The following is a 22672-nucleotide window of genomic DNA, read 5'->3' on the forward strand; positions in this document are numbered from 1 at the left end:
GTCCCAGGGCTTGATTGCTGCTGTCTAGGAATAAGCACAAAATCATTCTGTGTTATTTGATTTGATGGTAATGGTGGCTGGAATTAAATAGAATAGTTTATATTTTAAATAACTTTGTGTTAAAGTTCATTTTTGGATAATCCAGTTAAGTAAATGGTTTGTAAATGATACTCATTTTTGATTATTTTCTATTTTATTTGTGACTTGATTTGAATGCAAAACCAAAATAAGATTAGGCCTATGCATAAATGTTATGAATAAGTCTGGGAGCAGTGCTGAAACAGCTTCATATCATACATAAATAAAGAGAGACACAACAGTGAAGCTAATGTTATAAAACAGGCTGGATATTGATACTGTTGTTTTTTAATATTCTGGAAAGTATCAGCTCATTAGGAGCGTTTGTTTGTGAATCGGACGCATTGTGCAGCCCACAGAACAACTGTACACTTTACAATAGTTCATTAGTTAACATGAACTAAGAATGAACAATACTTCTCAGTTCATATTAATTTCAACATTTACTAATACATTATTCAAATCAAAAGTTGCATTTGGTAACATTAGTTAATGCACCGTGGACTCAATGAACAGCTGTATTATGATTAACTAACATTAAGAAAGATTAATAAATATTGTAACAAATGTATTGCTAATTTTTACCTCATGGGTAACACTTTATAATAACGTTTAGTTGTAAGTCATTAATAAGTAGTTAGTTAATGATGAACTAATCATTTACAAAACATTCATAAATGATTAGAAAGTGATATGCTAACATTTTATGTATGTTTTGTAAATGATTTTACAAGTCATTTACAAGTGATTAGTAAACTATTAACTAATTCTTTATTAAACATCACTATGCGCTCATAAATGATTAATAAGTAATATGTTCATTATTTGATTTATGTTTTGTAGATTCAGTTATAAGTCATTGACAATTGATTAGTTAATGATTAACTAACTGAATCTACAAAACATACATAAAATAATTAATATATCACGTATTAATCATTTATGAACGCATAGTGATGTTTCATGAATAATTAGTTAATCATTTACTAATCACTTGTAAATTACTTGTAAAGGAATTTACAAAACATGCATGTAATGTTAGTGTATCACTTGCTAATCATTTATGAATGTTTTGTAAATGATAAGTCCATCATTAACTAACCACTTTTAATAAATGACTTACAACTGAACGTTATTATAAAGTGTCACCGAAATTTTTTATTTGTTTGCTTCTCAATCACTGAACTCACATTCACATCTTGAATTGGGCCACATCCCAATTCACCAATTCACCCTTTTTAACACAAAGTAGTCCCACCCTCTGATATCCACGGCAATATTTATACTGCTGTATAAAGCGTTTAGCGAAATCTCTACTCTTTTCTACTGTCACAGGCGTAATACCATCATGGCACAGCGCCAGTGCTTTTCCTAATTGTTCACTTCTTGACAAGTTGATAGTTATGTGTGCAGCGCTGTACGACAAGCTTCATTTACAAACCCTCACTTGTCTTGAATTCATTTGGAGCTCCTGACACGTCTCCCAGCGAGGCATGTTGGACATGGTCCAAAGCTTAACGCTAGCTAAACATCCCCTACGGCTAACATAAAGCAGCAGAGGTTTCCATATCATTAGAGAATTGCCCACAGAGCTCTATCAGCGCTATCACAGCAGAGCCTGCATCGCTGTAGATATTACACCTGGCCGACGTGCTCGTTTCAAATGATTCCAAATAAGCCACAGCATGGGGAATTTAAACTTGTTTGAAGTTGGTTAAGTTCAGGCCAGACAGTCCTGCCTCACCGTCTGTGGTCGGAGTGCTTGTCAGTTGACTTGCTGTCTAGACTCTTGTTCTTGTTTTTCATCAGAAAGCTTTTTATGAACTCGTGTACTTGCCATATTGATGTGGACAGAAGCAGACACCTTCATTTTCTGCCGGTCTTCTCTTTGATGTGCTTGTCTGCATTCCGTCAATATGCCTAATAATGATTTAAAGTCAAACCAGCTGTGAGACAAATAAGTGGGCTAATGTTGTTATCAGAGATGCTTCAAAGTAGTGTGAAATATGAGTGCGAATTAGAAAAGATAGTTAGAACTTGTCTTTCTGCCATTATCTGCCTGATAGCGCAAGCATCCTTCTTAAAGTCAATGTGAAACGCCTTTCACAACCTATTTACTTGCATAATCTGACGTTTTACCGAGTGAACGAGAAGAAAATGTAGGACTGGACTTGATTTTGTTTAAGGCGAGACACGGCAGGCAAAAACAGTTTTATTTTCACTGGTCAATTTTGAGATTTTGGGATATTTGTCTTCAATAACACGTCTTCTTTCAGACTTGTGGTGAAAAAAAGTCCGAAATACACATTTAGGTCTTTATTTTACTACACTTTGTCTGTTTGCGTCTGTAGATTTCTCATAAATTCAAAAAAAGTTGGCTTTCTAAATCATCACGCTGCTCCGCGATCTCTGTCACCCTGTCATTCACATATACTGTTAGAAAGCGCTCAGCAACCGTGAAAGTAAAAGGGGGGATTTAACTCTAAATGCGCAATCTCCTTGGCTGATGATAAATCTTTAAAGCCAACATTTTCTCAAAATGACTTTTCTCTCATCACCTATATACACCAACCTGTCCAGTCTTGTACCTAGTTATATTATGAAGACATTTACAGAGGGATTTGTAAATATATTATTCCTAGCCTGATTTATATAACATTTTATTCCAAAAAAACATGGCGAAAATCATTTTTTTAAGGCAATTGACAGTATATTCTGATTTACAGGATAACAAAAGTAGATATCCATAAATCCCTCTGTCATTTTCCCCCATCTAATATGTGAACACATTGAAAAACTATTTTTTAACCTGACTTTATCCAATACTCAGACTCAGATACTCAGTTTTTTAAAATATATGCAAATGAGTGCATATTTAATTAGATATTGCCTAAATTGCATTAAACATTAAATTACAGAAAACTTGTAATACATTTTTTTCTCATCTTAATGTAGGTAATCAACTGGGAAAGTTTCATGGTGATATCTGCTAGTTAAAAATGTTACCCTATTCACCTGTAGTGTCTCGCCTTAAATTGGTTGGATTGAGAAAAGTAGGCCTTAGATGTCTGAATGGATTCAGGTGTTTGGAAGGAAGAGGCTGAAAAGTAAGAGATTTGTGATGACAGCCAAAAACGAAAGTTGCCACGATTACAAAGACCAAAAAAAGTGCATCAACGTGTCAGATGAAATCCAAAATAAATGTGGTGTCATGTTGGCTTTATAGAGCATCAGTGTTTCCCATTTCATGTTTTTGAAAGCATTTAGGAGTGAAATGCCTTGAACAAACTTGAAAACTTCTTAATAGTCGTCCTCCTCCAAAGCTAGTGAGGCCGCAACCAGGTTAGTTTGCTTCACTAGTTTCATGCAGTGGTCAGTGCAAAGTCTTCTGATTGCCGAAACAATAGTAACATGTCTATTGTCTAGGGCCGTGACAGAGACAGGTGAGATGTGTAAGAACACTCATTTCAGTGGGGTACTCCATAAAAAATAACAACGCTAATTAAAAATTTGCATTCTTTATCACCTCCTACTGTGTTTTTACAAGACAAGCATCACAACACGCGCCCAAACACGAGCATGCATCGTGTGGCATTTCTGCTGTGCCCTATATTCAAGTTTAATTAACTTTCGATTGATTGCTGAGAAGATGAATGCTTTCATTACCAGCGTTTGCTTACCTTAGCATGTGATAAAGAACGCACAGGAAGTTCTGCCATCTCCTTAATGCTATCTTTGTTTCATGTTTGTTTTCCTACCATTATTCTGCCTTTTTTCAAAGGAGGCAGCTAACCTAAAAATGTCCAAATAATCAAAATAATGAATAACAAATAAATAGTAATAATTCATTTAGAGCAGCAGAAGAAAGAAAAAAAGATTTCTTGACTTTAAAGACACCATAACAGCCTATAATAAAGGTGATGTGTTTCTGTGAAATTAAGAAATACATTATTAGTACTTCTACTACTATTAGAAAACTACATTTGCCATATTGCTATTGGTTGATTGAGTTATCAATTTCAACTTACTGTTTGGAAAACTGCAACGAACTTGCACTTGATGTGAATGTCCGCTTTGTGAACATCGAGAACGCTGATTTCATAGAGATATAGATGTATAATTTCATGCAAATGTGGTGGATATGCACAAAGATAATGATAAACATTTACTTTTATGGAAATAAAATGCATCAGTGACTCAAAAGTTTCTATACTTAACGATAATAAAACCTGTTTCTGAAAACATTTGTTGAGCCAAGTGTATAAAACACAGTAAATTATCTTCACTTTTCATAATCGCACACCTGCAAAACATACGTAAGCAATGTGTTTCTTAATGCATCATATTCTGAGCATCGGTTAATTGAACGTTACATGTGAAAGCAGCTTTTTTTGTGGTTTACTTACAGTTGTCTCTGCATATTCAACTGGGATTGGGGAAAGTGTTTTTATACTGAAAACATAAGAGTTGTTTTATATAGCCTAACAGTCATTGTATACCCTAATGAAAGATGTGATCTTTTTAAATACCAGGAAAAGCATCTTATTTGGTATTAATAATTGAAGAAACAGGTCGTCTTTTCACTTTTCACTTTTACTGTAACTTTTGAGAAGCTTGTTAAGCTTTAGAAAGCTCATTGTCACCACTTCAATTACTACATGCTAAAACTTTCTCTGAACCGTCTTTCACTAACATTTTCTAAGCATGTCTCCAAATTATATTTGAAACACCTCAAATCATAGAAGACATCTCTGTGACGCACGAATGGAGGAAAAATGAAAGGAACATTTGAAGCAAGCATTGCATGAAGCTTAAATCCCTTTACTAATACATGTAGAGCTTGATATTTCTGATTCTGTTCCTTTAAACATGTTCAAAGACCTGTCTGTCATTGACTGCGCCATCGCCATCTTGGCCTCCTCTGGGTTTCAGCTTTGACGGTAGTAAATGAGTTTGGGTCCGACCCTTTGGCGAAGGACAGTGCTCGCTCTATCTATGTCTGTTAAATTCATCGCAGGGGGTCTTTGAGCACTTTGTTTCAGGCCTTATCAGAAACTAAAGCACTTTGCCTGAGTCTCAATGAGGTGCTTTCATTCTCAAGTGCTGAACGGATCGGATCGCACAGTTGGTAGTTTGTTTGATATCATTAAATGTAAGACTTGTCTAAATGGAGAAACTTGAGAGACCACAGAGAGGAAGAGACACTTTATCGATGGTCCATTTGTCATTGACCATATGACATTCTTTCTTCCATGAAACACAAAAGGAAAGTTTTTGAACAAAATCCGGGCTGCTCTTTTCCATATAATGAAGTGAATGAGACTTTCAAGTGCCAAGATAACAAACAGGGAGTCATGTGGACTAATTTTATAATTATTTTTGGTGCTTTTGCATCCTTTTTGAAGTTTGAAAGCTTGCCATATGGGTTTGGAATGACATGAGGGCAGTGGTGGACAGTAACACCGTATTTGTACTTTGTTAATCTACGTAAGTAAATTTTTCAGCTATCTGTACTCTATAAGAGTATTTTTATTTTGGGGAACGTTTTTATTTTACTTCATTACATTTCACAGAGTACTTTTCACTCCAAAACATTTCATTAAACCATGTCGTTCCTTGTTATTTTGAACTTTAAAAAAAGTCACCCATGCACAAACAAGCTGATTCTTTTCAATGAACCTGTTAAATTGGTTCGCAAATCACATTGAACGATTCAATGATTGTTCATGAATTAGACGAATCCGATTGCATCTCAATAAACTCACTGATTCAAATGATCCAGTCAGAGCGAGTCTCCAGTTAACAATTCACAGAATTCACAAGTCAGACTCAAAAATGACCCAAGAACGGGAGCTCCTCGTAACTTTTGATCTTCTTAAAATGTTAAATAATTTTACCCTATGGGACATTATTGTAATTTATAATAAAAAAAATACATTAATAAAGAATTTTAGTACTTTAACTCAATTAAAATTAAAAAGGAGTACTTAATATACTGGAGTAATATTTTATTTTGGGATTCTGTACTTTTACTTAAGTGTGTACACTGCATGAGGGTGAATATATGGCCGTTTTCTTTTTTGGGTGAACTATTCCTTCACCGTTATGATTGAGTATGACTTGTTATTGGTGTCTGTGAGCTGAGTGTGGATAATTGCCATGAGAATATCAAAGAACAACACGTGCACCTGCGTGCGCCACTGCAGGGAGTCACAAATCTTGCTGTTGTTTTTGTTGATTGTCTCATCACCCCGCTGATGAAGCAGGTGTCTCTAGGGGTGTGTGTGGTTCGATGACTCTGCGTGGTGATGTGTTGAAATTATAAATTAAGGTTATATTTTCACAGCCATATGGACAGGTTATTTCTCTCTGTGTGTGGCAGGAAACCCACAGTCAATGAAAACCTGAAAATATGAGAGAAATCTATGGGAATTTTGGTAACACTTTACTGCAAAGATCAATGAAATAATAATGGTGGGTATCAATTATCATGAACTAGGAATGAATATTTGCATTTGGTATTGATCTAATATTCTATTGGTCATTACTAATTCATGTTTATTTGTAATATTAACCGTTACTTCATAATGTAATTAATGTAACAATTTTTGTAAATTTTTTTTTTACTATTGTTAATTTATTTAACATGGAATTTTAACGTGTACTAGTAATAAGTAAGGAATAATTGACGACAGGCCGTTGAATTATTATAAAAATAATGCACACCCGAGGTGGTAATGCGGTCACGACGCGAAGCGGAGTGGCCGTTACACCTCGGGTGTGCATTATTTTTATAATAATTCAACGGCCTGGAGTCAATTATTCCGCTTATACTACAGTTACCACACCTCGAAATATTGTTCAGATGATGTATTTCAAGACGTTTGTAAAGTTTTTGTCATTAAAACGCTCTTGTATGTAGGACTAATTCCTTGCGCATCTAAACCCATGCTCCGTTGCTAATTCCAAAACGTCATTTTAGAGTTAGTAACGGAGGTCTGAGCCGCTGATAGCAGACTAATGCTGGACACACACGTATTCTCTGACTGTGAATGCAGCAGATTTTAAACACCACTGTGAACACAGACTGAACGCGCTGAAAACGTGTGCATGATCAGTCATAACATAAGTATCAAATTACATTCATAACCGGCCTTAGAGAGAAGCATGTGCGTCAATATTATTATTTATTTATTAATTCAATTCGTTTTAATTAATTCGTTCATTCTTTTTTTCTATTAGTGACAGTAGACTAGACTAATAAATGAAACACAAAGCCCTTTTAACAAGTATAGGCCTATCAATTTTATTTATTTGTTATATTATCTTCAATAATTACGAAAACCCGTGCAACAAGACTATCAATTTATTTAAATATTCAGTTTAATTTTCTATTGATTATGAATAGGACTGTTTACTTTATTTATTAAAATTAAACTGCATGTTTTCATTGATTGTGAAGTTAGACATTGAAAATCACAGATCAAGCGCATGGGGCTGCAGCTTTTTCTTGTTATGAATTGTATCGTATTGTCCGTTATTACAGTTGACTACGCGAAGTGATATGGAACTGTAATGAGGTCAAGACCTGCCGGAACTACTTTAGCCGTGCGGTTCCCTGAATATAATTGCACACCTCAGAACGTTCGTCAACCAATCAGATTCAAGCATTCAACGGCCCTGTAGTATAACCTAGTAATAACATAATGGAACACTGTTTAAGTATTGCTCATTGTTAGTCCATGATACCTAATGCATTTGTTAATTTTACAAAATTGAGCCTAAAATGTATCCAAAATTTATATTATAGAAAAATAGTTTCAAAAGATTGCGGTCAGAACATTTTTTCAGAAAGATTTAAAATAATACAAAGCCAAATCCAGAAAAGTTAAGATATTTTGTAAAATGCAAAAAAAAAAAAAAAAAAAAAAAAAAATACAATAAAGAATCTGTGATTTGTTAATTCTCTTTAACCTTTATTTAACTGACAAAAATACAAAGAAAATATGTTCAACGTTTTGACTGACCGATTGCTGCAACACACTATATAAAGATTCCTAAAAGAAAGAATCCTAATCCAGTAATCTTGAATGACTGAAAGAGTTAAAGATTAAATGTCACATATGAGGGTGATGTCCAGGTATCCACATTATTTTTTTGGTGTTATGTCTTCTTTTAGATATGGTAAATGTGTATGTGTGTGTGTGTGTGTGTTTCCACATCCAGGCCACTGATCTGGACCTGGGCATTAACGGGCAGATCCGTTACCGGCTGGTCAGTCACACCGATCTCTTCAGGATCAGCACAGACGGCAGCATCTTCACAGCTGTGCCTCTGGACCGTGAGGAGAGGGCTCAGTATGATTTGGTTGTGGAGGCTTCGGATGGGGCCAAGGACCCTCGCCGGACCACCATTGCACTTTCCATCAAAGTGCTGGACGTGGATGACAACAGCCCAGTCTTCTCCCAGCCTGCCTATCACGTCACACTGCCAGAAAACAGCCCAGTGGGCATGGTCATCCTCAATATCAGTGTAAGTTATACACAGGCAAACACACACACACACACACACACACACACACATGCATATTCAACACATCAAACACGGCCAGATCAAAAACATGACTGCATGAAATTAGCCTCTGGAAAACATTTCTTTGCTAATGGTATGTGTTAACTTGACAAGTCAGACATGTTTTACATTTGTAAAGGTTCTTGGCTTGAAGTTAATTTATTTGAAATGCGTACAGTAGCTTGTTAACTTGAAACCGGTTGGATTGTATGGTTAGTTGCATTTTATAATTTGCATTTACTGTAGCAATGTTTTTCGCTGCTGTCTTTGACTCAGTCAGAAAAGACCTGCAGCCTATTTTTGCACTTTCTACCCACCATTTGAAAACCACTGTGTTACAGTGTAAGACTAGGCACAATTTTGTCCTCAGAACCTACACTCTGCCTCATAGAAATATGCAAAGGCCTGTGTCCTCTGGTATGTTGTTCAGTTTGACGTGATGGTGGATTTGTGATTTCCTGCTGCTCTGTGCCTTGCTGCCAGTTCTAATTTACTCATTGCTTCAGGGTCACTACAGGATTCATTTTAATCATTAATGTAACCCGGTCATTTTGTTTATTCAGAAAAAGTGTAAGAGTTTAATTAATGCTGAGAGTAGAATTTTGATCCTAATGATTGTCTCACGCAGGCACTGGACCCCGATCTGGATACAAACGTCACATACCGTATCAGGACCAAGGAGGCCAGAGAGCTGTTTGCAGTGAACCCCCTCTCTGGAGAGCTGATGGTGCTTCACTCACTTGATTTCGAGAAACTCTTACCTAATGGGACAACACGCACCTTTGTGGTGGAGGCTGTGGATGGCGGAAGCGGTAAAATGCCCCCGGGGTTGGCCTCTGTTACCATCACTGTATTGGTAAGAGAGTCTCAATTATGTCCCTCAAATTCCTTTGGTTATCTTGCTTCACGTTTACACTGCTTATGATTTGCCTGCGGGTTAACAATATATCCTGGGTATTCATATGCTGACGTTTCACACTGTACATTCCTAAACCCTAGGTTAACCTTCTTTTCTGTATATTTGTGGTGTCAGTGTCATTGATTGCACATCTTCCTATCCTCAATGGACTTTGCGACCAGAATGAAACGGCCTCTTAAAGGTGAATTATGTATGATTTTTTAAATGTTAAAATACATTCTCTTAACCTAGTTTGTTGGTAATTGACTACTTTAGTATGCCATTCATGGGTTTATCTCCCCAAAAAGTGTAAATACTGAATAGGCTAAATTAACATAAGCCAGCGAGTCCAACAAGTTAGCGGTAAGCAGGTTCACCAAGCGCCCGCGATCTCATTCCACATCACTGAATCCATTGAATTCTTCCTCGGTGTCGCTTCTGAACGACTCCGCCAACTAGAGCGCCCTCTCGTGGCTGTAGACAGTAATGTGTTCTCTTGGTTCATCTCAGTCAGTATGAATTCATTTTGATATAAAAGTCGCACCTGACTATAAGTCGCAGGATCAGCCAAACTATGAAAAAAAGTGCGACTTATAGTCCGGAAAATACGGTAGTTACAGTGGGTATGTCAAAAAATGTGCCCATTGCAGATACTTTAGATTGGTGTATTATAAGAGAGACGCTTGCGTTCACTCTAGACAGTGTTAGCCTAATCAATTGCTGAACTGACTTCAGCTGAACAACAACCGAAATGCATAATTTTCCTGTTATCACTGTAAAGCTGCTTTGATACAATCTGTATTGTATGAAGCGCTATATAAATAAAGGTGACTTGACTCGTGACACAGCTAAAAGTATCCCTAATATGTTAGTCTTTGAGTTGGGGTAGGTGCAATGTGCGAAAGGGGCGTTTGCTAAATATGCTGTATTTCCTTAATTCCGCTAGGTGGCACTAGTGTCGCAGAAACTACATACTTAATTTTAACTCCAATTGTCGTATTTTGTCATCATTTGACATTTTCCTGTGACTGTCCCAGTCATGTAAATACAAGGCGCACGATTGGCTATTGGTTGCAAAGAAATCTGGGCGTAACATTCCAACACTGCACCGTTTCATACTGTACACGTTTGACACCACGAAAGCAGTGCCTACCCTACTCTGAAGGGTTTCATAACCCCTCTTCCAAATTACAAGCGTGACATGTTCCTTTACATGTTTAGGTTTAGGGCATAATGAAAAGCCCTTATCTGTATCCAACCAAACCCCTTTATGCCAAATGTTCTAACCTGGCAAGCAAGGAGATTCATACTGGTTTAAGCGGCTCTTTTCAGCAGGGGATATCCTGAAATGTTGCCATCCTGTGATTGCTCTCCATAGCCACTCCTAAGCCCTTTGGACACTGACAGATAGATCCTGTATTTTGTCTGAAATGTTCATTAGGTCCACAATACCACTGTTGTGTAAGTAGCTGATTTGTAAGGTCTCAGAAGATTAAGTTCTACACACGGGATGAATGTCAATTAGCTCTCGCTGGAAACGCTGCTGTCGGTTAAGTGGGTGGAAGAGATGGTTGTGGTGGTACAGTATGTTTGTTTATCGGTGCATCCTATATATATATAACATACAGTTGTTATCAAAATTATTCAACCCCCCATTGCAAATCAGGTTTATTGGCAAAATGTACAGACGTTCAGCTGTTTGCAATGAGCAAATCAAACAAGAATAATTGAAATAGCTCAACACAACAAATGTTTTAAGTGGTTTCCACAAATTCAACTGAAAATGCAACTTTTAATGACTTCTGCACTCTCAAAATTGTCCAACCCCCTGAATAGAATCCCTCACAACAGCACACATCTGCAAAACAGGTGTTGACTCAATCACATCTAATGCAACTAATCAAGGGCTTCATTAGTTGCACCAGGTGTGCTTGAGCTAGAACACGTGAAAAATATGAACGGCCTTGGTTTGTTGAGTGTCACATTGGACTGCGAGTTAGAAATATGGTCAAAGTCAAAAGAATGGTCCAAAAAGTGAAGAGAAGATATCATTGCCCTTCACAAACAAGTAACAGGATACAAAAAGATAGCGAAGGCAGTAAATGTTCCTAGATACACCATTGGAAGCATATTTTGCAAGGTCAAAGTTAAAGGAACAGTGGTTACACTACCTGGGTTTACATTACCATTTTCAGAAAAAACATTCAGTGACTCCAAAAGACCTACAGCAAGACTTGGTGGCAACAGGCACTGAGGTTTCAGCTTGCAGTCAAAATCATATAATTAAGCCACTGAAGTTTTGAGATTCTGTTCTGTGGAGCGATGACACAAAACTGGAACTTTTCGGCCCTATGGATCAGCGGTATGTCTGGAGGAAGAAGAGTGAAGCATGTTGAAAAGAACACTCTGCCTACAGTTCAGCGTGCTGGTGCTCTGTGATGCTCTGCGGCTGCTTTACATCCGCTGGCACTGGAAACCTGCAGCGTGTGGAAGGCAAGATGGATTCATTGAAGTATCAGAAAACCTAGGAGAAATCGTTATGCCATCAGTGAGGAAGCTGAAGCTTGGCCGTCATTGGACAACAGGACAATGATCCCAAGCATACCTCAAATTCCACCAAGGCTTGGTTGCAGGGGAAGACCTGGATGATTATACTTTGGCCATCGAAGTCAACTGTCTTGAACCCCATATAAATTCTCTGGTGGGATTTGAAGAAGGCGGTTGCAGCACGAATAGAATATCCACGAAAATTACTGAACCGGAGGTCATTGATAATGAGGAATGGGCTTAGATTACGCAGAAACGCTGTCACAAGCTGGTGTCTGGTTATACATCTCGTTTGCAGCAGGTGTTCTACTAAGTACAAAAGATGCTTGCCATGAAGGGGTTGAATACTTTTGAGAGTGCAAAAGTCATTATAAAGGACTGTATTATGCCATTCATGGGTTTATCTCCCCAAAACATTTAGGGAATTTTAGTGAATCACTTCATTTTGACAGTTCAAATAAATTAGTTCACAAAAACGATTCAGCGATTTAAGGTAGTTTTTGAAGTAAAGTGTTTAGTTTAATGCTGTTGCTAAGTTTTATTTCATTCAATTTTTAGTTTTAGTAGTTGAATTTAGAGTAAAGGATGTCAGTTAAAATACTGTCACCCTCTTAGAGATCCTTATGTTTTTTTTTTTGTTCCAGATGAATTCTGCTCTCATTGCTAAAGTTATAATATCTGATAGATTTTTATTTCAAAAGATATTGATTCAATGAAGTTAGTTACTTATTGTTATGAACTTTAAAAATATAATTAGACTACAATTAAACTACATTATGAGTAGCTTGTATTTTGTTAACATACAGTTTCAAAATGTCTTCCTTTATTCATATGACTGTTATATTCCGCTTTGATGGGGCATTGTTAGACATTTAACCAGTTGTTTAAAATCACATCTGTTTTTTCATGTTTATTTCAGTTAGCAAACCTCTTGCAGTTGGATCAGCTTCAAAGATAAAGAGTTTAAGCAAAAGCATTTTCATGCAAGGAAACACACAGCTTATTACATCCTCTACAGTCTCCCAAGAACCCCTAATTGTTTCTGTGTTGGAATTATTTATTAATTTTCCTTCTGTGCACGGTGTGGCTAATTGAAAATTAGTTGCTGTGGAAAATGAAAAGCAGAAGTGAACGGTGGAAACAAATGTGCTACCTGATGCATGGAGACTCGGGGTATCAGAGTGATTATGATGGTATAGAGGCCCCAAGGCACCATCCTGATGGAGAAAACGGTCCCAGTGCGACTAAGAGCACCATCGTGAACTCACTACACTTTGCAGATTTACTTTAAGGCTTGACAGATTTTATTTTTCATCTGGGGAGAGAGAAGACACACAGAAATGTGTGGGATTGAAAAATAAGAGAGAAAAAAATACCAATTTCACTCCAAAGTACTTTCCTCAAGACCTTTTATTTTGGGGATGTGAGCAATTGCAAAGTTTTATTAGTCGGTACTCAAGACTCAAGGGCATCCTTGAATAAGCGCATTCTCACCGAAAGGACGAAGGGTGGGGGGATTGACAGGGGAGGGAGGTGTAATTTGGATACCTGAACCCACCTGGCCTCTCCTTGGACTCGGAGACGGCTGATCTATTGAGTGTATTAGGTCGCATCGCGTCTCTTGCATCTCCCGGAATCACCTGTGTCATCAGCATTCATGGGAGCCGACCACACTTTTACTCTTTGCTGTATCTTTCACATATATAACTTTGTGGGAAAAAGTGAATGCCCTCTGCAAAATAAGCACCACTATTTCAAAGTTCAAAGAACCTTGAACCAAAGAGTTTAACAACATTACAAATATTGATTTAAAGAATAAATACCTTTCAAATTGGAGGGGAAAATCCTATAAGGTGTTACAAATTACACAATGGACTATGCATGCCGACTGCCTACATATTTCCTCTAAAACCTCTGTGATAGTAGCAATCTTTTTCTGTCATATTTCTAATAACTGTCGATCAGAAATCAATTACTAAATTAATTAATAAATTATAATTACACTATATTATAATATAAATCATATCTATAGTAAACATAACATTTTAGTATATTAAATTATAATGTTGTTCCTGAATCTTTAAATACCTTTAGTGAGATTTGTAGATCGTATCAGTATTGCTTTGTCCTGTCATGCAAATTTGTGTTTAATTTTACCACAATTTCCATAAACTGCGCTGCAATGGTTGCCACTGAGGCTAAATTCGGAAGCGTTCTTGCAAAGAGTTCATTGTATAAAAGTGATGGTATGATATAGAACTATTCACTTAGAGTTTAGTTAAGAATAAAAATAAACTATATACACTGCTGTTCAACGGTTTGGGATTGGTAAGATTTTTAATGTTTTGAAAATAAGTCTCTTATGCACACCAAGGCTGCATTTATTTGAAGAAGAAAAAAAAAATAATAATATTGTTAAATATTATGACAATTTAAAGTAACTGTTTTCTATTTGAATATATTTAAAAAATGAATGTATTGCTGTGATGCAATGCTGAATTTTCAGCATCATTAGGAAGTTCTATTTAATTTATTTGAAATGTAATATTTTGCAACACTATAACTGTCTTTACTGTAACTTTTGATCAATTTAATGTATCCTTGCTGAATAAAAGTATTGATTTATTTTATTTCTTCTTTTTTTTTTTATCAAATAAATGCAGCTTCCATGAGCATAAGAGAGTTATCTTAAAAATATTACCGGTCCCAAACTTTCAAACTGCAGTGTATATATAGTGTGAAATATTTAAAAGTTCACAAATAAAAAATACATTTTTAATATTTATGTGGACAGTTGGACTACTGAACTTTTTTTTTTTTTTGCAGTGATTGTCATTTCTAGAACAGCGAATTCAAAAGTTGAAATCACATTATGAAGCGTATAGCACTTTTACAAACTTCTGAGGGCATGGTATGTGTTATAGGTAAAAATGAATTTCTATATGGAGAAAAGGAATGGATTTCTTCGCTCCCGAACCCTACTGTTGCACTATATTTACACCCCCTTTCAGCTTTGCCACTTTATTCTCTCTAGTAACCTTTTCATCTGCCTTTTGCAGTCTCTCAGCGGCTATAATTACGTCTCACCCAACTTTTCCCCAAAAAAGTCCCTGGGCACATAGCACTGTGACACATTCTTAATGCACTGCATGATCTACTATTGAATAAATGCCATTTTTGCTTAGTGTTTTAGTGTTCGGGGCTAACTAATGGGGCCTGAGCTAGCGCACAGTCTGACAGTTGCAAAAGAGTAAAGGCAGGCGAAGAGAGCAGGAATCGAGGCACTAATCGCAGTTTGATATTCTGTGTCTGGACAGGACATGAACGACTACCCCCCAGTGTTCAGTCAAATGCTGTACCGGGGAATGGTGGCACCCAACGCAATCAAGGGGACCGTAGTGACCACTGTGCATGCCGAGGACCTGGACCCACCGGTGAGTTGGCTTGATTGTGTGGTTCTTCATCACTAAGGTATTTCATTTTTTCAAACTGTGACTGAAGAGTGTAGCATCAAGTCTCCCATGATTAAGCTCGAGTGTCATTGACAGTCTTTATTGGTCACTGCCTGAAGTGATTGTGAATGGGTCTGACTGTGGTGTGCAACGAGCGAATGTGTGCCGTGTGACATGACTTCAAAGGGCTAAGCACAATAAAACAAAGATAAGAGGAGAAAAAAAAACATCAGCAAAAGATTCAAAGCTGTGTGTGTTTAACTGAAGAGGCAGCCACACCAGCCCAACCAGTGAGTAACAGCCTGTCACGTCTCCAGCATAAAGCCCCAGACTCTGCGCTCCACAGTCACAAACACAACCAGCATCACACAACAGCGTATATACACAACCACAGTCCAGTGCCAATATACCGGTAGTTTTGAAAATGTTCAGTTTAGTTATAGATAGTTTGAATAGTGCAGCATTGTTTTTTTTCTACTCGTTTTTTTTTTTTTTTTTTTTTTTTGCTGTGATTAGCGTTTTGTTTTGCTTCTGTTCTGTTTTCCTGTGACTTGCTTTTTGTTTTGTTAGTTTTTTAATGATAATGACTTTCTGAATTACTATATTGAATAACTATATCGAATTACTGATCAGTTGTAGGTTATAAGTGTGTCATTCCTCTGTCATTTAGCTGTAAAATGTATTTAAGAAACAGTAACAAAATGTAAAAATCATCTTGTTTCCCCCTCTTAAAAACTAGTGGCTGGATTTGCCTGAGTTTGCAAGGTTCATGTCATGTAATCTATTAAATATATTCAAGAGTTACCCCTAAACCTCACATATATGTTATGTGTCAATCAAACACTCCCTTCCTTTCGAACTGGGCAGCACACACTGATAGTATTGGGAGATGAAATAAATGATCATATATTATTTATTATGTATTTTTTTTAGTTTAGATAACAAAAATGTATACTGCTTGTTTTCATTTATATTAATGACTTAGTCGTTAATGACGACTCCCAAATCCCACTTAGCAACCACACAAACAACATTTTCTTCTACTTGTTGTCAATTTGGCTTTACTCTTTCCCTATCTCTTGCTCTTTCATGCTTTGTTTTTTTACTTTTTCAATCCAAATGCATATTCTTGTGGATGTCTGCAGATGAAATGGTTCTCTATGCCCTCAGCTTGTCAGAAACCTCAACCTTAAAAAGATCAATTGTGCTTCATTCAGCCCATAACTCAGCGCACATGCCAAGACTGGTCAGGGCCAAAGCAGGCCAACAGTCCCAGCTGTGGCTGGAAATTGAATTTAACCTGACAGTCATGCTTGCATGTCATCAGTTGCAGTATAAAACACTGCTTGGGATTTCTAGTTCAACACATCCCTATAAGAATAAGCAATTGTCACATTCTACATTGTTGATATACAGGTTAATGGAGAGATTGGTGAACTGTAAACTACTGTTGCTTGCTTAAGCTGCAGTCTGCTCTTAATTGACCGTTCGCAAAGACCCTCTTAGTTACTGACTGTCGCTATGTCCGACAAGCTACGCCGCTCTCACAACACACCATGTTCTCACGCAGTGAAAAAATACATCGCGGAGCAGAGAGGAGACTGACAACACACTGACAGACAGGACAGACCAGGTTACTTTTCGGTTACTTTTGATATTAAACGTATTAAACAAAGTCTCACCTTTCAAATTTAGTCATTTTTTAAAAGAAATGTAAACAATAAATACCATTTTGTGGCTCTTTAATGTGCCTGACTGCTCGTGAACCGATCATCTCTTTCTTCTAGTTAATTTATAGCATCAAATAAACATGAATGAACATAAGAAGGAATGTTGTTTTAACCACGGAAAGACATCAGTACACTCCGTTTATCCGTTTCAAATCCTCCCATGTTAATCTGACTGCTTTGTCGGACAAAATGGCGGTTGGTGAAGTATGATTGGTCAGATCACCTGTCAATCAAGCTCCCTGCAAGGGGTCAATTACAAAATGAAGTTGCACTTCAAGCTGCAGAAAAAGACATTTAAAAAAAACATTTAAGCTACTTATTGATGCTAATAAATATTACATTTAACTATTTGTATTTTGTATTTTATAAATACAAATATTTATTGATATAAAAAACTATATCTGACACAAACACAATATGGATATTAATTAAAATAATAGCATCAAACTGGAACAACTAACCACACTTGATCAAATTGAAAAACTGAAGCTAATAATTTATTCAAATAAAAAAATGAACATCTAAAATACAGAGCAGGAACAGCATAACAATACCAATCCAGTCCATTGAAACCATCAAGATTAATGCTATCAGCTATTTTAAAATTTAGACCATGTCCTGTTTTTGTTCAGATCATTTTTATTCAACTATGTCTGGGCATTTTAGTCTAGTTTTAGTCAATGAAAACTTGTCATATTAACGTCATGCTGCATAATGGTTAAATTAATCGATTAATAATTAAATTAATCGTGATTAGTTTGCTCAAAATTATTGTTGTCATGAGAAATTAATGTTTACATTTAATCAGAATGATTGCACTTTCACCTATAAGCACAAATCTGTTAATTTGACCTCATCTAGTTTCCTGGTTTATTATTGGCTGTTTGTAGTTTAAATTAACACACACACACACACACACACACACACACACACACACACACACACACACACACACACACACACACACACACACACACATTACATTATGAAAACTGGTAAAACAAGAAACTTTTCACAAAACCTCTTCCTATAAGTAATTCCAAAAATTCCAAATGCCATTTATGTTTTTCTAATAAAACAACAGCAATAAAGACTTTGCATTGTTACACAGAGGTTGTATAAAAGCCCTTATTCCGGAACCACAATCGCAAACAATATAGTTAAGATCCATGTTTGGATTTATTACAGTTGTTTTGAGCACAGACTTGCTGTATGACACTTTCATTTGAGTAGAAAACCTCAGTGGAGATCAACACACAGCTTTCTTTTCAGACTAAAATCTTGTCAGATCATATTTTTTTCCACAGTGTAGAGAGAGCATGCATGGTTGCCAGATTATAAAAAAAACTATTAAACACTTGGCATAAAATGTATCCTTTTAAGAGAAAAGCTCTGATTGGGGGATTTCAAATCTTGACATCTAGCAACCACAAACTTGAAAGCTGTAATATTTTGTCTCCTCTTTTTTTCTCTCGACAAAAACAATGAGAGATTTTGGTCAAGTTTTTATTTTGTAACTACATTTTATTGCGATCATTGCGATCCTGGCAGGGTCAGAAGATTTGACTCACAGTCCTGCAGTGTGACTTCTCCTACGATGACCGTCAAATTGTCTTCCTTTTTCTAGACAAACCATGGTCAAAATTAACTAGAGATTGTTTTGTAGCCACCTTTTCATTCACCATTGACATAAAAGGGATGGTTCAGAGTAATTTCAACCTAGGGTCCTTTGCACCATGACCTCGAACCAACTTATGCTACCGCTAACCTGGACGTCGAGATCACGTCCGTGATTTGGGAAAAGCCCGTAAAAGTCCTGGCAGAAAGCGATGCATCAGGATGTAGTGTAAACACTTTTCACTGACTTTTACTGGCTTTTTTACGGGTCATGGTGCAAAGTACCCTAAGTTGAAATTACTCCGAACCATCCCTTTAATGAAAAACGTAGATCTTACAGTGTGACATGGCTTACAGCGAGGATCATGTCTGTACAGTCTGACAAGCAACGGTCGTAAAGGACTGTTATAAATCGTGCAGTGTGCACCCGGTTTTAGTCAATGATGAACATTTTTCATCATACTGTAGATTTCGTTAACTAAATGAACACTAATCCAAATGATTTGATACAGAAAATGTTTTTTTTGTTTGTTTTTGGCATAGGCCTAGTTACTTGAGAGCAACGACATTGCTCTTATATGCCTCTGCTTGCTCAACAGCAGCATGTGAAATGTGGCTCTGAATTGATATACTATATATATAATGTGACATTAAAACAGATGTTGCATTTAGTCACCCTGAGCTGCTGTCACATACTGAAAAAAATGAAGTTAGGTTAGTAGCATCGCTGCTTCTGTTAACTACTTAACACTGGGACTACATGAGTGATTCGAACAAATAATTATGTGAGCATACATCTGTTGTGGCGCTAAACCCAAATTGAATTTCTGACTCCGACGTCAACTTGAGCGATACGCAAGGACTTTATTAGTGAGCGTTCTGATAAATGGCACTGTACGAAATGTCAGCTCATTGCTTTTACAGGAGCAAGGTAAATATGTGTAAGCCACACTGTTTATCTGTCTTTGAAACTGAGGGATACTTATCTTCTTCACTGTATCTGATCATGCAGAAAGCTGTTATCATTCATAAGAGCTGGAGCATTTTGTTGCAAATGGTGGTTGTTGAATGCCAGTTATTTTTTATTTTTTTAGCATGAGTCAGAGTCTAGACACTACAACCTCTCAGTTCCTGCCATAAATGACATTTCAATGGGTCAATTTTGGCAGGAAAGCACTGCTAAGGAACACAGGGCTCGGTTTTGAATCGCTTTACACTTGTAATGGGTTTTAGACATTTTTAGAATATGCTTTTGACTAGCGCAGATTTAATGCGACTTAATGAACACTCTTAAAAATAAAGGTTCCAAATGGGTGTTTTTGCATCAGTGTCATTGATGAACCATTTTCGGTTCACCAAATAACCTTTCCATCAACAGTTCTTAACATAACCACTTTACCCCCCTTTAGTGTGAAGAACATTCTAAAAATCTTAACAACCCTTTTCCACTTTAAATAACTTTTTTGTGGAATGGAAAGTTCCCATGAATGTTAAAGGTTCTTCATCCATCAATGCCAATAAAGAACCTTTATTTTTAAGAGTGTACACTTTTCAGTCTGAGACTTTATGACATGATTCACAGATTGTCACCTTGTCTCATGCACACTCTCAGTAACAAACAGCGAATTGTGACTTTTGAGTTGTTATTTGCTGGGTTTTCATTGTCATAAATGTGATTTACAGGCCTAGAAAACTCTTGAAAAGACTAATTGTATTTTTTTTGTGTTGAAATTTGTAGTCAACAACATCAGTGTTTCCAGTCATTCTCTGTTCTAAAGTATTTATTGCCTTGTTTTAGGGATTATTATAGAATCTTCATCACAAATGGAAAAGTAATTGAAAAGTCTTGGGAAATTCAGTGAAATTCATTGGTCAGAGAGTGAGAAAATCATATAATTTTTAATGTATTGTCAAACTGATGCTTGATCGGATTGGAGCAGCAGAATGAAAACCTGAGCAAAAAGTTTCCAAGACTTTGTATCAGAAAGTGTTCTTGTCCCTCTTTAAATTGTGTTTTTATTTTTCTGTAATTGGAGGCTTAGGCTACCCGTGATTACTCGTTACGCATCCAGAAATGTTGGTATCATTAGAAAGTTGCATTTCTTAATGAGGGCAGGGTAATCACAGTCTACTGGGCTTTCAGTATCAAGAGTTCAATTAGTATTCTAATTTACCATCTTGCCTAATAATGTTTTCGATGTGATGCGCAATTAACAAAATCCTATAAACAGCTTGTGTGGTAATCATTCACTGAAGTGGTATGAAGTAATGCATCCAAGATTGAAAGACGTTTCCCCATTAATATGACTGATTTGTTCTAGTCACGTGTTGTTGTGGACCATTTTAATTGTGAGCCTCTTCATTAGCCTCTGGGAATATGTACTCCTCAGTCGATTGTGCCTCCTTATATGATGTTCTGTATGTGTTTGCCACTGTTGTGGTAGTGTGAGCCTGGATTTGTACCTGTGTTCGCGCTACATTGGTCCAGGTATATTTGTGTGTCCCTTGTCCCTGAGGTCTTCTGTAGCATACAGTGATTGAGGTACTTCCAGGGGCCCTGGAGCCCTAGCGATCAGCTCAAGCTGTAAAGGCAGAAGAGGTCCGGGGCCCTAGAGCCCTATTGGTCAGCTCAAACTGAATATTCTGAGATGCTCAGGAGCCTTAGTGACTGCTTACATACACAAAAGGACCCATCGCCCCAGAAGCTATAGCAATCAGCTCGCACCGTATACATTCAAGGTCCCTGGAGCCCTAGTGGTCAGCTTACACTGTGAAGGCAGAAACACCCTAGGGCCTTAGAGCCCTGTTGGTCAGCTTGCACTATATATTTTAGGCGCCTGAGGGGCCCTAATGGTTAGCCTGCAGTTTATGAGCCAAAGGCACTGGTTCAGTTTTCTCGGGCTGTGCACCCAGAGGCTTTGGAGGCCTCTGGCCAGTCTGAGGCACTACTGACCCTATCCATAATTCAAACCTATAGTTTGTTTCCTAAAAAAAAAATCAGATAGCATCTCAGGGACTCTCATTGAGTTTGACAGGTAAATTCTAATTTGACATACTGTATTTGACCTCATGTAAAGCACCTTGTTATCCTCTTGCACATTAAGCAATTAACAAAAGCACTATCAATATTTTACATGGTGATCTTTGAGTGAGCAAATGTTTTAAAGCTAATTTGACAGCATATTACTTCCCAGCCTGTTAAAACACGGCTGATAGAGCCTTTTGCAGATATTCAGGCAGAAATCACCACTCAGACCACATCCAAAGCAGTGCATCACCCGTAAATTACTTCAATCTTGTTGATGGACTTTTGCATATTCTCTTGGCAAATTAAATACACAAAACAAATAAAATTCAAAGCCACTAAGCAACATCGTTTTCAAGGGTTATTTTGTACTGGGACATAATGATATTGTTTTTCGCAATTTCGCAAACAGCCGCTCTTATTTATGACATCTCTTCAGCCCGATGGTGACCGGCTTTGTTTTGCTGTCTATCTATGTGATTCTGGCAACTCTCTCCTTTTCTCTGAGCATCTGTCAGATGGCACTTCATACTGGCATCTGATGTTTTCTCATGCCCATTTGTGTGTTTTATTCATCCTCACACACACTGAAATAAATAAGAATAAAAACTGAAGTCGGCAAGAATTTTTTGATCATATTCACTGAAACCGACACTATGCTCCAACAGAACAACATAAATAAGCCGGTTTTAGAAAGGAAACCAAAAAAAAAAAAAAACGCTTCTACCTTCTACCTTATTTGATTTGCTTCTCG

General features: G+C 36.9%; 1 protein-coding gene across 7 annotated transcripts in view; it reads left to right on the top strand.

The window, feature by feature from the left end:
- The window catches only part of pcdh15b (protocadherin-related 15b), a 191608-nt gene that overhangs the window by 110976 nt on the left and 57960 nt on the right, over positions 1-22672 (top strand). For all 7 annotated transcript variants that reach the window (XM_079596487.1, XM_079596484.1, XM_079596488.1 and 4 more), the window contains 3 exons: positions 8305-8610; positions 9278-9505; positions 15412-15528. In XM_079596487.1, the coding sequence (XP_079452613.1) occupies positions 8305-8610; positions 9278-9505; positions 15412-15528 (651 nt within the window). The remainder of the gene's footprint in view (positions 1-8304; positions 8611-9277; positions 9506-15411; positions 15529-22672) is intronic.

The sequence above is a fragment of the Phoxinus phoxinus genome (genome assembly GCF_949152265.1).
Source record: "Phoxinus phoxinus genome assembly, chromosome: 21".
Taxonomy (NCBI): domain Eukaryota; kingdom Metazoa; phylum Chordata; class Actinopteri; order Cypriniformes; family Leuciscidae; genus Phoxinus; species Phoxinus phoxinus.